The sequence below is a fragment of the Tursiops truncatus genome, chromosome 18, assembly GCF_011762595.2.
Source record: "Tursiops truncatus isolate mTurTru1 chromosome 18, mTurTru1.mat.Y, whole genome shotgun sequence".
Classification (NCBI taxonomy): Eukaryota; Metazoa; Chordata; class Mammalia; order Artiodactyla; family Delphinidae; genus Tursiops; species Tursiops truncatus.
This window is the reverse complement of record NC_047051.1, coordinates 35,247,663-35,262,127: the sequence shown is the minus strand read 5'-3', so window position 1 is coordinate 35,262,127 and position 14,465 is coordinate 35,247,663. Positions and strand designations below refer to the sequence as shown.

At 30.8% G+C, this 14,465-nt stretch overlaps 1 protein-coding gene across 2 annotated transcripts in view; it reads right to left on the bottom strand.

Annotated features, from left to right (window-relative positions):
* The window catches only part of KLHL1 (kelch like family member 1), a 374,004-nt gene that overhangs the window by 214,682 nt on the left and 144,857 nt on the right, over positions 1-14,465 (bottom strand). Inside the window, exons 2-3 of one of the 2 annotated variants that reach the window (XM_019945984.3) lie at positions 12,683-12,865; positions 660-796 (exon numbers count right to left, since the gene is read on the bottom strand). In XM_019945984.3, the coding sequence (XP_019801543.2) occupies positions 660-796; positions 12,683-12,865 (320 nt within the window). The remainder of the gene's footprint in view (positions 1-659; positions 797-12,682; positions 12,866-14,465) is intronic. The other variant, XM_019945985.3, reaches the window with a different exon arrangement.

Here is a 14,465-nt window from a genome sequence, read left to right as displayed (position 1 = left end):
CTTCTGGAGGGCAGACATGGTTTATTCACTAGTTTGTTCTCCAGAGATACAGCTAATACTTGCACATTGAGCAACATTCAACAAATGTTTGCTAAATTGGCAAAATTATTTGTGCTAATTTGTGCTAATATGGTGCAAAGACCAATAGAAAGAAGAGCATAGTAGATCAGGAGAAAAAGCTTCCAAAATAGCCATTTTCACAACTCTAGTTATCTTCATTTTCCTTTTTAACTAAGTTTGCCAAGTCCATTTTGTGAAGGATTTAATATTGAAATAAACACATTACAAGAAAAAAAATAGTTATTTGAACCCATCATTTCCTTAAAGAAAGAAAATGAAAATTTTCTTTCTTAATGCTCTAAGTTTGACCATAAACAAATTCATAGTTAATAATTAATAACCTCTCTTCTCCTCTCCCAAGCTCATTCCATTGACTATTATTATAAACCAGTTTAAATTCTTTGTGGAAGAGTGTAAAGCATATGTATACATATGGACATTGATGATTTCAGTGATAAATGAAAAGGTAGTCTGATTTTTCTCAACTAAAAGAAATGAAAGATACATGCTCAACAGTTTTTTTTTTAAGCTTTAAAACCTGTGTTCAAATTCTAACATTCACAAGACATTAACATGAAGCTATAATTCTTTTACTGTACCTGTATATGCAAATTGAACAAGGTCCCAGAGAGCATTTGGGTCTATGCCTTCCATCTTGATCTCCTCTTGCTTGGCTTCGCAAACATCACTTGTAAACATGGCAGCAAAATAGTCGGAGACTGAGCTCAGAACAAGCCTGAAAGAGTCACAGGATCTAATTTAGGCCACGAATGTAAGTGTCAACAAGAATGCAGTGCAGAGGACTCTATCTATCTATCTATCTGTCTATCAATCAATCTATCTATCATCTATCTATCTATCTAGCTGCCTATCTATCTATCATCCATTATGTGTATATGTATCCTCTATCCATCTATCTGTTTATCGCCTTATGAATTGTACTTTTAAAATCTGATTTAGGAAATTCTGCTCCAACTTTTGGTCACAGAGCATTGTCTTACATTTTCTTCTATAATTTTTAATACATTTTTTTCTTTCACATCTAGATCTTTCATCCTTTTGCATAGGATTCCAATTTTATTTCTCTCTACATACTCATCCATATTTCATGAAACTACTAAAGAATTTGATTTGTCCCAGTGAATTAATAGAGCCAACTATATTGCAAATTTGTGTCCTGAATGTACAGTGATCTGTCACTGACTTTTTTCTTTTTTTGCTTATTTGCCTATTCTTGTGCCAGTACAATACTTTTGTAATACTATGATTCTAAATAGTCTATAACCAATTAAACAAATCCTCCCTTTTTATTTTTTTCATTTAATTATTAGTGGAGTTTTATTCTTCATATAAAATTTAAAGTAAGCTCTTCAAATAAATTAAGTGGAATTTTAATTAAAAATACACTGAATTTCTGATTTAATTGAGGATAGTTGGTATATTTATTATATAAAGTCATCCAATACAAAAATATAAACTATCTCTCCACATATTCAGAATATCTTGTCTGCTTTTTATTCAAATTTTAACTTTTTGTTCTAAAATTGTCTTGTTTATTCTTTTTTGATTCTTATTTACTTTAGAATTTTGTTGGTATTATGTACAGTAACTTTTTAAAAAATTCTAAAAAATTCTTACTTGTTGATTTTTGTTGGTTTAGAATTCATTAGCTGGAACTTTCATGTATCCATCTTTTATCTAGCACATGTACTGAATTATCTTATTAGTCCTTTTGATTCAACTGCTTTGTCCTCTAGGTAGATTATTATATCATCTGCAAACAATCTCATTTTGACCAATTCCTGTTAATTCTCTATAACTCCTTTTCTTTTGCTTTTCTTTAAACTTCATCCAGGACCTCAGTGTTATGTTAAATGGCAGCTGTGCCAGGGGAAAAAATTTGTGTTATTCTCTACCCTAAACGAGTCACATCTAGGGTCTCCTTTCAGCAGTATGCTTGCTGAAAGTATTGGTGTATAAGCTTTACCAAGTCAGGAAGGCTCCTTTAATTTTTAGCTTTGCTAAACAGATTAAAACATGTGGATGCTAAAATTCATAAAATGCCTTTCTTCTGAATCAAAATTATTTTTAGGATTTTTCTATTTAAATCATAAGAGAAATGAACCTGCTATTTTCTTTTCTTGTATTTTCTTAGTTGCCTCTTTAATCAAGATTATACTAGTCTCATAAAATGAGCTGGCAGCTTAAACTCTTTATAATTTTGTATAACAACTTACAGAAGAAAGTAAATAATTTTTCCTTCAAGATGTTCTAGAGCTTACTTGAAGAAAATCTTAGTTGGGCTATTTTGGGAAAAGGTGACATATCAATCCAATTTTAATTTTTGAATAAGCCAAAAGGCTTGTTTATATACTCTTTTTCTTCATCAATTTTTACATTTCACATTTCTCAAGAATTAGCCCATTTGATCCATGTTCTGAAATTTTTAAATGTTTATTATTAATAAAATTATGTTTAGGTTTAATTCTATCATTCTACTCATTTATATATTTTTTATCTGCTCCATTTATTCTTTTGGTTTTATTGTCTTTATTTCATCTCATTCATTTATATTTTAACTACCTCTTTTTCTTACATGTATGTTTGCATTTTTTAAGGTGGTTGCTCTTAAGTAGGGACCAGAATTTTTTCTATAAAGAGCCAGATATTAAGTATTTTAGGTATTAAAAGTCATACATATCCTCTCTATCACGTTTTCCTTTTAAGAAAATTCAGTCAATGGAAAATGTGAAAAGGAATTTTAGCTCATGGTCCCTACAAAACCTACCTGCATGCCAGATGTGGCCCCTGCACTGAAGCTTGCTAATTCTGTCTAGAGATTACAACATTAATTTTTAACTAGTAACAGTCTACCATCAAGTAAAATTATCCTACTTTGTGAACACTGTAAGAACCTTACAGCAGCATAATTTCTTTTACTCCTTCTTGCTCAGTCAAGAATCTTTTTAATGAAGAATATACATGTGAAAGTAAAAAATTATTTTATATATACCCCTTTCTTCACCATTTATGAGGCTCTTTATTTATTTCTATAGAAGCAGGCATCAATCTAGTATCAATACCCTTCAAGAGGAAGAAACGTCTTTAGTATTTTTTGTAGTGCAGGTCTGATGGCAATAAACTCTCCCAGCTTTCATTTACCTGAAAATGTCTTTATTTAGCTACATTGATAATATAAAGTTAGTTTCACTTGATAGAGAATTTTAGATTGAGATAACTTTTTTCTTTTGGAACTAGAAAACTAATATTCTATTATGGTCAAGACTCCATTGTTTCTAATAGAAATCAGTTTTCACTCTTATAATTCTTTCCCTGATTTACTATGTCCTTTATCTCTAATTATTTTATTTTTTTCTCTTTATTTTAGGATTTTAGCAGTTAGACTATTACGCCTTAAGTTACATAAATGTGGTTACTTAGTATTTACTCTTCTTACCATTTTCTGAGCTTCCTGGAGAGGTGGATGGATTTTTTCATCAAATTAGAAAATTATCTGCCAATAATTCCTCATTTTTTCATCCAATTCACTCTCTAACTCTTTCTTGGACACTAAATACATATGTATTTCAATAATTGAGAGCGCCTTACAGGTTGTAGAGTGAGTTCAATTTATACTCAATTTTTCTTTTACTCTGTGTTTTATTGCAGATGATTTCTAGTGAGTTGAATTTTTCCAAATCTCTCTTAATTTTCCCTTGCTTTATTTATTATATTCATCTTTTTCTATAGAAATTTTAAATTATTTTTCATAGTTGCTTTAATGGCCTTGTTTCCAGGTTGATTTTCATTGATTGATTTTTCTCTTGACCATGGATTACACTCTTCTGCCTATCTCCCATGTGTTGTAAATTTCAGTTGTGAAATGGACATTGTGCCCACCCCTGCCCCCCAAAAAAGTAGAATCTAAGAAGGGAACATTACTCTAGTTTTTAGTTATTTTTATTTTTTATGCCACAGCTATTTGATAGCTTTAAAAAAGTGTACATATTTCAATTTTCTATGATTTATTGTTGTTTCAATGACAATGAAGATTTTTATATACTTTAAAATCCTAGGTGGAAATATGCTTTAAAATGAATGAGTGAAATACTTGACAATATGTTCTTATTCTAAATACATAGAGAATTGTAAAAAAAAAAAAAAAACAGAACTGAACTGTAGTTAAGAGGTGTGTTTTAAACAGTTGTTTGAATTAATCCTGAAACTTCTTTCTATTTAAAGTGGATTCAAATTAGAAGTATCAGTATAAGTTTATGATTCATAATATTTTTTAAAATAGAAATACTTGTGTTTTTTGTGCATATGCATATGTATGTACATGTGTATGTATATTTAAGGTTCCTTGGAAAAAGAACAAACCACAGATCTGTAACTGAGGAAGTATAAGATGAGCTTAGACCATCTTCTGTTCCAGAATTTAAGGAAATGTTCAAATAACAGAGACACACTAAAAGAAATAATGCGATGCTTACATCTGTAAGCTAAACAACTTAATAGTAAACTTTGGATGCACTTTTCTTTCTAAGAAAAATGTAAGGCAAAGAAGAGGAGGAAAGATCAATACAAGGCATGGTTTTCGTAATTTTCAAGTCAATATTTTTATATTTTATTTTGCAATTTTATCTGCTATATATTTTATTTCTACATAAGTAGAGGGCATGCTCAATGTTAACTTCAGCAAAGAGAGACAATCCTTTTTTAACTGGAAAAAAAAAAACCCTCAGTATATACTTCATGAATTTAAGAATGGGATTCATGATTTTAACTATTAATGCCTAGGGTGGTAACATGTTAGAAATATTTAAAATTACTTGTTTGCTACACATTTAAATGGACAATTAGTACCTAAACATGTTAACTCTTTATATTCTCAAAGTTTGACAAAATAATTGATACAGGTATCTTTAAATATTTATTACATACTGACTAGATAAATCAATGTCAAATCAGTTTTATCAAAAGAACTAAATATAACATTGTATGATATGAAAGTAAACTATCATAAACCAGATATATATATATATATATATATATATATATATATATACACATGTATCTTTTCTAGAGCATAAGAAATAATATATTGACATAAAGTTAACCAGTTTAATTTTAATCATATAAGGGCTTTATTTAGAACCAGGTTACATCCATGTAGAGGAAAGTATTATGAGACCTATAGAATTCAATCTTAAATAATTACATGAAATCTTCTCCATCGGCTATAAAATACAAAATACTGCTAACTCAATAAGAGAAGTACAGAAGAGTTTATACTGCTTTTAGATTTGGTGACACAACATTTGAATTAGATGTTAAAAGAGGGATGTAATGCATAACAGAAAGTAATATCTTTATAGGTACCTATATATAACTTCTATTAATGCAAGAGAAGCAGGAGTGAAAACTGCATAAGTGAATGCGTGCAACCTCTCTGGAAAAATATCTTACTAAAGTCACTACAAATTTATTTCCTTTCAAAGTTATTAAACTTTTCTAAGTCCTACTCCAGTTTATTGTGGAGTTTGACCCTGTGGGCTTCCCACACCTTCTTTTTTTTTTTTTTTTTAGCGGTGCGCGGGCTTCATCACCGCTGTGCCTCTCCCATTGTGGAGCACAGGGGCACGAACCCATGTCCTCTGCATTGGCAGGCGGACCCTCAACCACTGCACCACCAGGGAAGCCCCCCCACACCTTCTTTAAATCCCATTTTAGCTAAGGCAGTGCAGACTTTCTTATACCCAGGCTCTCCTAGGATTCTTTGACTCTCACAATCTTACTTATTGACCCTTTCATTGCCTCCAGGTTTTTTTCTCAGCCTCTAAATTTTTGCCTTAACACTCACTATCAGAATCATCTTTGAGCATGGTCTTAATTATAATTTTATGGTGGTTTTAATCTAACATCTTATCTCAAATGCTTATAGAAACTGCTGACCAGATAGCTCAGGAGCATACCAGTATACCCTCAACTAAACTCAAAGTCTTCCCTGTGAGGTCTCTTTTATTTTTACTTCCTGATTCTAATTGATGCATCACCAACATATTGAATTTTCACAGGAGATATTGTCATCACTTATGTCTTCTGCTTTGTTGCCTATAATCAAATATGACAAAAAATCCATCTTTCCTTTTCTATTGGACTTTGTGGTTTTGGTGGCCAGACCCCTTTTATGAGGCACACCAATGCCCCCAGCACCAGTGATGTTGGCACCTAACTGCTCCCTGTTGCCCCTTCTCTGTAGAATTGTACTTGCTCCAACAAGAGCTCACTTCATGTGCTTCCTGATCCTCTTATCTCATCCCCCAGCTTCCACAACCTCCCCCTACTCTCAACCTGTGGGTGGGCCCAATGATGATGACTAATAGAACCAAGGTATAAAATACTGTCCCTTTTCCTCAGGGTATGACTAACTCTGAAACAAGTCTTGCTCCAGAGCATCTCAGGAGTTCAAGATAAAACAAGCCTGCTGCTGAGACCACATCCTTGATTTGCTCCTTCCTCTGCCCTATCCTGCTCTTCTTCTGAAAACACTCTTTAAATAAATCCTGCATACCTGAACTCTGGTCTCCAGCTCTATGTCCAGGGATCCTGATTTATGTCACTGTTCAAAATATTTCTCAGTTCATCTCTTTTTCTATGTTTATATAGTTCTCATTTCATGCCTGGGTTAACTATAACAGCTTCTTAGATCATTAACTAGTTTTTGCTGTGCCCATCTTTTGTACATTTTAAATCTGTACCATTTTTCAGAGCTGTCTTTGTAAATTATGACAAGCAGTCTATCATAGTTGTTAATGCATTACTTCTGTAGCCAGACTGCCTGGGTTTGAATTTATTTCCACCACTTATTAAATGTATAATTTAGGTGAATGCCTTAATTTCTCCATATTGTATTCTATAAGAAAAAAGTGGGGAAAACAATTTTATTCCTTTTCAGGGCAAAATGGATCAATATACACAAAACACTTCAAACATGGCTTGGCACATAGTCAACATAGTGAGTGTTAACTAGTATTATTAATTATTATTATTTTTATTATTACTATTGAATTGATTATGTTACTCCTCTCTCCAAGAACCTACATGAACTTTTAATTATACACATCATTTCAAATACAAACTTCTCTATGGGATTTCAACCACTATCTATCATAACCACTTTTGTCCTACTTTTATGGCTTAATTTCCTAGTATTTACAATACAAATTGCTCCACTTTCACTAAGCTGGTACCTTATAATTTCCACAGCCAAAAATTCTTTATTTCTCTCTTTCCCATACAATTCTTACTATCTAAAATAGTATACTTGTTCTTTTTCACTAGGTTGAACTCAAACACAATTTCTCTAAAAATATTTCATAATACTCTGTCATATATTATTTGTTTCCTTGTTTTATTATCTCTTGCACTTGGAATCAAAACTATATATTTCAGTTATAGTTACTTACAGTATAATAATTTCCATAATTGTCCTATGGGTTCTTTTTTCCTCCTCAAGATAATTGGAAGCTTCATGAGGAAAATTATCATGCTTTATAATCCTCTTGCATCACCAATAGAGCATAGACCAATGCTACAATACGCTTTATAAACATTTATTTTAATTAATGCAAGGAAAGATGCTTCATGACTGCTGAATATTCATAGTGGGTATAAAGAGGATATTAAAATGATGTCGAATTGATGGGGAAAAAAGCAAAGCAAAATATTTCAGATTCTCTTTTCTCCTCCCCAGCCCAGTTTTATTGAGATATTATTAACACATAACATGTGAATTTGATACATATATATAGTGAAATGATTACAGCAATATTTTTATGATTGTTATATCCTATTGATGGATTGATTGTTTTATATTATATAATGGCCATGTTTGTCTCTTGTTACCATTTTTGACTTAAAGTTTACTTTTTCTGAAATAACTATAGTTACCCCTGCTCTCTTTTTGTTTCCATTTGCTTGGAATAACTTTTTCTATCCCTCCACTTTGACATGATGTGCGTCCTTAAAGCCGAAGTGAGTCTCTTGTAGGCAGAATGTAGTTGGGTCTTATTTTTTAAGCTGTTCAGCCAACGCTATGTCTTTTGATTGAAGAATTTATTCCAATTACATTTAGAGTAGTTATCGATAGGTAAGGACTTGTGATGTCATCTTATTGTTTTCTGGCTGTTTTGCAGGTCCCTTGTTCCTTTCTTCCAGTTTTGCTATCTTTCTTTGGGAGCAGATAATTTTCTATAGTGTTATGCTTTCATTCCCCTCTTTTTTCCTTTTGTGGTTACCATGAGACTTACATAAAACATCCTATAAAAAAATAAATCTATTTTATGCTGATAACAATTTCAATTGCATACAAAAACTTTAACCTTTTACTTCCACTCCTCCCAGTATTTTGTTTTGATGTCACAATTTACCTATTGCTATACTGTGTATCCATTAACAAATTACTATTTTTATTTTTAACACTTTTGTCCTCTAACCTCTGTACTAAAGTGATTAACACACAACCACATTACAGTATTAGATTATTCTTGTGGCTGGCTTAGCACTAGGGTAAGCCTGGAGCAGAGACCACCAGAGTCAGCCTGTAAACTGGGAACTTGGGGGCCAGTCTGAGGGTTTGTTCTGACAAAGCAAGTCTGGTGCTGAGAAAGCAGAGAGTCTGGATCTATGGGAACCAACCAAGACTTTGTGTCCACAGGGGCAGGTCTGGAACTGGGGTGAACTGAGAAAGTGGAGATATGGGGCCTGGCCTGACACTAGAATGGATCAAACCCTGGGTCTCTAGTAGTTGGTTTGGTTGGGCCCAGCCAGAATCCTAGGTTCAAGGAACCCCCTTGTAATCTGGGGTGAATGGCAGATTGGCATCCTGTGTCCATAGGAGCCCTTCTAGAGCCTAGTGCCATGGGTGATGCCTGGAGCTGTGGGAGTTGCCTGGAGTTACTGAAACCAACAGGCACTGGGACATGTTTTTTTTTTTTTTTTCCTGAAGCTTGTACAGAACTGTTATAAACTACAAAGCTGATTGAGAGATTTAGGTGGATGTTGGATTTAATATAATGGAAAAATGAATTATTCCTCTCCCATCAAAGAATATCTATAAATAAACTTTCCACCAGTAGAGAGAAACACTACTACTTGCCTACTCCTGAGTATTAACATCTAAGTTACTTCTAAAGTAATTTCTTTTTACTCTATTAAATATGTTTCTAAATACATCAATTCCCACTTTTAGCCTCACCTATTTCCTTGATACTTGTGCTCAGTAAAGAACATTAAAATAATAAATGTATTTTGAAATAATTAAATTCATTGTCAAACATGCACAAAAATGAAAACGGAATATGATGCCTCCTGAAATGCCCAGTATTTTGGTCTAAAGAGAAAATCTGTTTTGTCCCCATCACATATCATTTTAATTTTCATTAAGTATTTATTTGATCATGAAATGTTCATAATAAGAAGTTCAAAGACTTTATATGTTTATACATTAAAAATAATTCCAACACCTCTTTTATCCTGCCCAGCAACACTGCTCCCAGGAAAAAAAAAAAACTTTATTGACTGTAGGTTGTATATGCTTCTACACTGTTTCTATGCACATAAAATTATAAGTAACATTATTTCCAACTCAGAGGATGTTAGCTATTTGAGATTTTGTCATTTATTTCTATCCACTGCACTTACTCTTAATAATGGCTAAAGGGAGAAAAAACTTTCAATAGCTTAACCATGTTTCATTATATATCTGTGCATTATGAGAGAGTAAGCCATGAAAACTCCTTAATTTTTTACTATTGAAGATTTGACTGTCCAAATTATTAATATTGATCTTGCCAGTCTAATTTTCAGCATCTGACATCCTTTATTACAGGCAGCCTACCTATCAAAATTCCTGTATTTAGTATTCACGGTTTTATATTCAAGTGTTTTGGTTCACTTATTGCTAATCAGTTATTCTGGGCCATTTATGAGAAGTCTATATTTATTTTCGAATTTCTCTGAGAAACTGAAACACAGATAAAATCAAAAGTTTCATTATTTTTCATGGTGAAAATGTATTAATGTGTCATCTTAAGTATTGTTAGCCTTTCAGAATTAACCTACTTAAAAATATGCCTAATAATAACTTAAGGTACCTATACAGAAATAGCATTTCATAAATAAATTGATAGTTGTGACCTACATCACGTTAAAAATATATATACAATATAGTCATCACATAAACTAAAGGTTTTATGGAGAGCCCTTTAATGGTCATAATCTGTTAAATTAAATAAGAATTGATTTGAGAGTTTCAAATGACAAGATAATTAATATGAAAATAAATATACATGATCTTTATGAATGACTGTTTATGACATTAGCTTGCAGTGTATTTACTGGAAGAGCAGGAGATCTTAATGCAAATTATTTCTTTTTTCATTATTTGACTTATTTTAACAGTCCTATATTTTTCACTGCTAATGAGTGCAACATCATATATATTTTGCCCAAGGACGATACTCAACTGTGTTAATCAAAATGTAACAGCATGACTTAAAAATCCATTCATTACTATTACTAAGATGATTATTTGTTTAAAACAAAGATCTAATTTTGCATTAATTACAGTTATTTCATTTTGCAAAAGTATAAATAAGGAGGTGCAACATATTTCCAATTATTGAAAACAGTGCTTGCTTTTTTCAGGTGTCCCATAAATATTTTCTCACATATTTGTTAAAATATGTTTAACTTAGAAATATAAGTATGTAATTTACTTGTTAAAAAGATAGTACTTAAGTTTTAAACCATGGGGTAAGAAAATATGAATCCTTATTTAAATAAATTTAGTGGAGAGTACAATTTTTCTTATATTAAGAAAAACATAATTAATATTTAATTGATGATATTTAATTTAATATCTGCTAAATATACAAAATATTTAAATGTTTAGAATAATATGTATATAAATAATACATTGCTCAGGTATTTTAGAGTAGTCTACACCAAGAAACAAATTTATGTCTTAGTCATATGGGTTATTGCAAAATAAATGCATAATTAAATACATTATTTACAAAATAATATTAACAATCTAGATAAGAGTAATAAACAATGTAGAATATAATTAATATGGGGGAATTCAAATGAGAAATACTAAGTTATTACCAATAAAGCCAATAAAATAAGATTATACAAATTATATAAAGTTTTGTTCTTTAAAAAAAAATTAATAAGCATTTGATGTGTTAACATACTTTTGAGTTGAGTCCCTCTATCTTCTTAAACAAATATATAATTATATATAAGTTAAATAAAATATAATTATTTAACTAATGTGCAATTTAAATGAAATAAACTTAACTACATTCTCAAATTAAAATATCTCTTACTATAGAATTTTTATCTAGATGCTATTTTGATGATAGCTCAGAATAATTTGCATATTTGCCATATATATTACAATATTGAATGTCTCCATAATAATGACAATGTAACTGCTCTCTTGCTAATGATAATGCAATTTCACAGAAGTGCTTGAAAAATAAGTGCAAATATTATATCATTAGAATTTTTGCCATAGTTAGCTGACAGATTGAACCCCATATGACTTACATGAGTTAGTTAATGTCAAATGTTCTTTCCTATGCATTTCTAGTGTATTGCTTTAAAGTTAATGTCCACATTTTAACATTGCTATCGTAATAAAAATATAGCCTTATTTTTCTGGAATCCTTATTTTCTAGAATCCACATTTAGGTCCATATATATTATCTAGATAATATAATTTAATTTAAAAAATATAGGGGAAATGGGTACATTGAAAACATTTGTTATACAATTAATTAAATGGCATACAACAAGGTAGTCTAAGGTAATTTGCCCATATGTTCAACTATTTAAAATAATAAGTATCAAAAAATTAAATTAAAATTTTTTTACCTAAAATTTCAAAAATTAAATAGAAAAGCTGAATAAAAAATCAACATCAAGCTTAATGAAGTTTCAGAAGTAAACTGATATCATATCAATATGATACAAAATAATCAGATATCTAGTTCATGTATCTTAGAATTATCAATCATAAATACATAAGGGATGTTTGAAAGTATATTAACCTTTAAATATATTGGGCCTTATGAATAATATTAGTATGTCACAAATTAAAGAATTTTTAATCAATGTAAAATAAGATGTCACTATGAAATAGGTTGACTTTCCTATTTGAAATAAATAATGTATGCCCAAGATAACCTGCCTTCCTTTCAATTTTGACAGAAAAGCATATCTCATTTCAGACTTTAGGTACATCCTCCTAAGTTAAAATTGATTTCCAATTAGTATGATTGTGAATCAATAAAATGAAGTATTTTTCAACCCTTATTAGAACTTTTATTTTTGAATTATTTATATTTGCTTTACTTCTTAAAAAGATGACTTAAAATGGCATTATAACTCTCCACAAAAGGAAATAAACAAGAGTAAAAGAAAAATACCCAAGCTTTCTCAGAAATGTGGATTCTTAATTTTCTAGTTGCAGAATATTTTGCAATCTACATAACAGACAATCATTCTAAACATATGAATGCATATTTCCAAAAAAGACAGATTACTATACCTATGTGCAGGTATCTTTCGGTTCCCAACAATCAGGATAACATCACAGAGTTGCTGTTGTTTCAAGTAACTTTCCATTTTTCTGAAGGTTTGCTCAGCATGATGCACAGCCTGGTAGAATTCTTCAGAGCTACTGGAGTCCACATCACTTTGAGGTGTCAGAGAATGGCTAGTTGCTGAGAGCCTGAAAACCATACACAAAAAGAAGAGGTTTAGAAAGTGCCACCAACTGTCCAGAACTATATACAGAATTTTAGAATTTTATAGGAAAAATCAATACATCTCTCCTTATGTTCATTATTAATATATCAGAAAAATGCATTCGGTGTTAAATGATTTGTTCTAAGAAGCAGTAAATGAATTGTAATTTTTTTCTCATCCTAAAGAGATTTAAAAGATAGGTTATTTGTATTTATTAAGACAGTAAATTAGTAAACTTGAAAAACATCACAGAAATGGTAAATTACAAACATGCCTATTCTAAAATTTATTACTAATAAAATGTTAATTTAATCAATTTGACATTGAGGTAGACCATCTAATTATATTATTCTAAATTACTATTCTTGTGAGGTTGTAGTAAATGTTGCCTTACAGAAGTAGGCAATTTTCATTGTGAGGAATTATAAAACATGGTTTGTAAAAAAGATTGACAAAAATTTTAAAGTAAGTTGTTTCACATTCTATATCCAACTGATTAAACAAAAACATACAGAATGTATTAGCTCAGTATTAATATATACTTAATCATATATATATATATATATATATATATATACATACATATGTATATATATGTAAAATACTTTAGGATTTCACAATGTCCATGATACTTAAGTTTGGCTACTACATATATTAATATCATAGACTGTTTCACAATGAAGACTTTAAGATACCATATTTCATATCAAGAAGACTCTCAATATACTTAAATGCATGATAGGCTCAGCAGACCCAATCAAGTGCTCTGATAATAAATCCTTAAAACAACTTACAAATGAAAATTTATTAAGTACATAACAATAATAATGAAGTAAATGACTTATTTCAAGATAAGTAGTAACATGGAGAATTTTGCTTCCAATTACAATGCAATAACATACTGCTGACTAAACCCCTCACCAAGGACACCAGAAAAAATTACATATAATATCAAAATAACTATTGGAATATACTTATAGTTACTAAGGACCTGAAAGAACAAGATCCCAGAAATAAGCTAAACTCATGGAAGTCAGCTCAAAATTCTACACAGCTTTTTCTTTCCTCCTCAAGGTTTCTACCAACTGTAAGCAGCATATTCTGAGAAGCTCAGAAGCTAATAATGTGGCAACTAAGAAGAACTTCTGGTGGTACCATGGGGCTTGGGGGAGGAATGGATATTGGAATTATAGGCCTCAAATATAGCCAGAACTTGAGGGCAAATGAGGGGACATAAAGAAGGAAAGTTCAAGTAAGGCCGCTATTTTGTGCCACTTTTCCCCTAGTGGTATTTGCTTATTCCTAAACATGCTAGACAAGCAGAAAATAGTTTAGGTGAAGTTGAGAAGTTAAACAGAGTTTGAAAGATAAAAATTTGAATTTAAGGACCAGCAAAGACAGGGGACTGTGGTATAAAAATGGGCTTTCAACTGAACTCCCTGAAGAACTATATCTTAGAGATCAGGGAAAGTGGAAATAGACAAGATAATACAAAGGGTGAAACCTAGATTTAAATCAATGAGATCTCTAATTGCATTAAATTGATCTAATGTAAATGCCAGCAGTCAAAATAAACCCTCTTT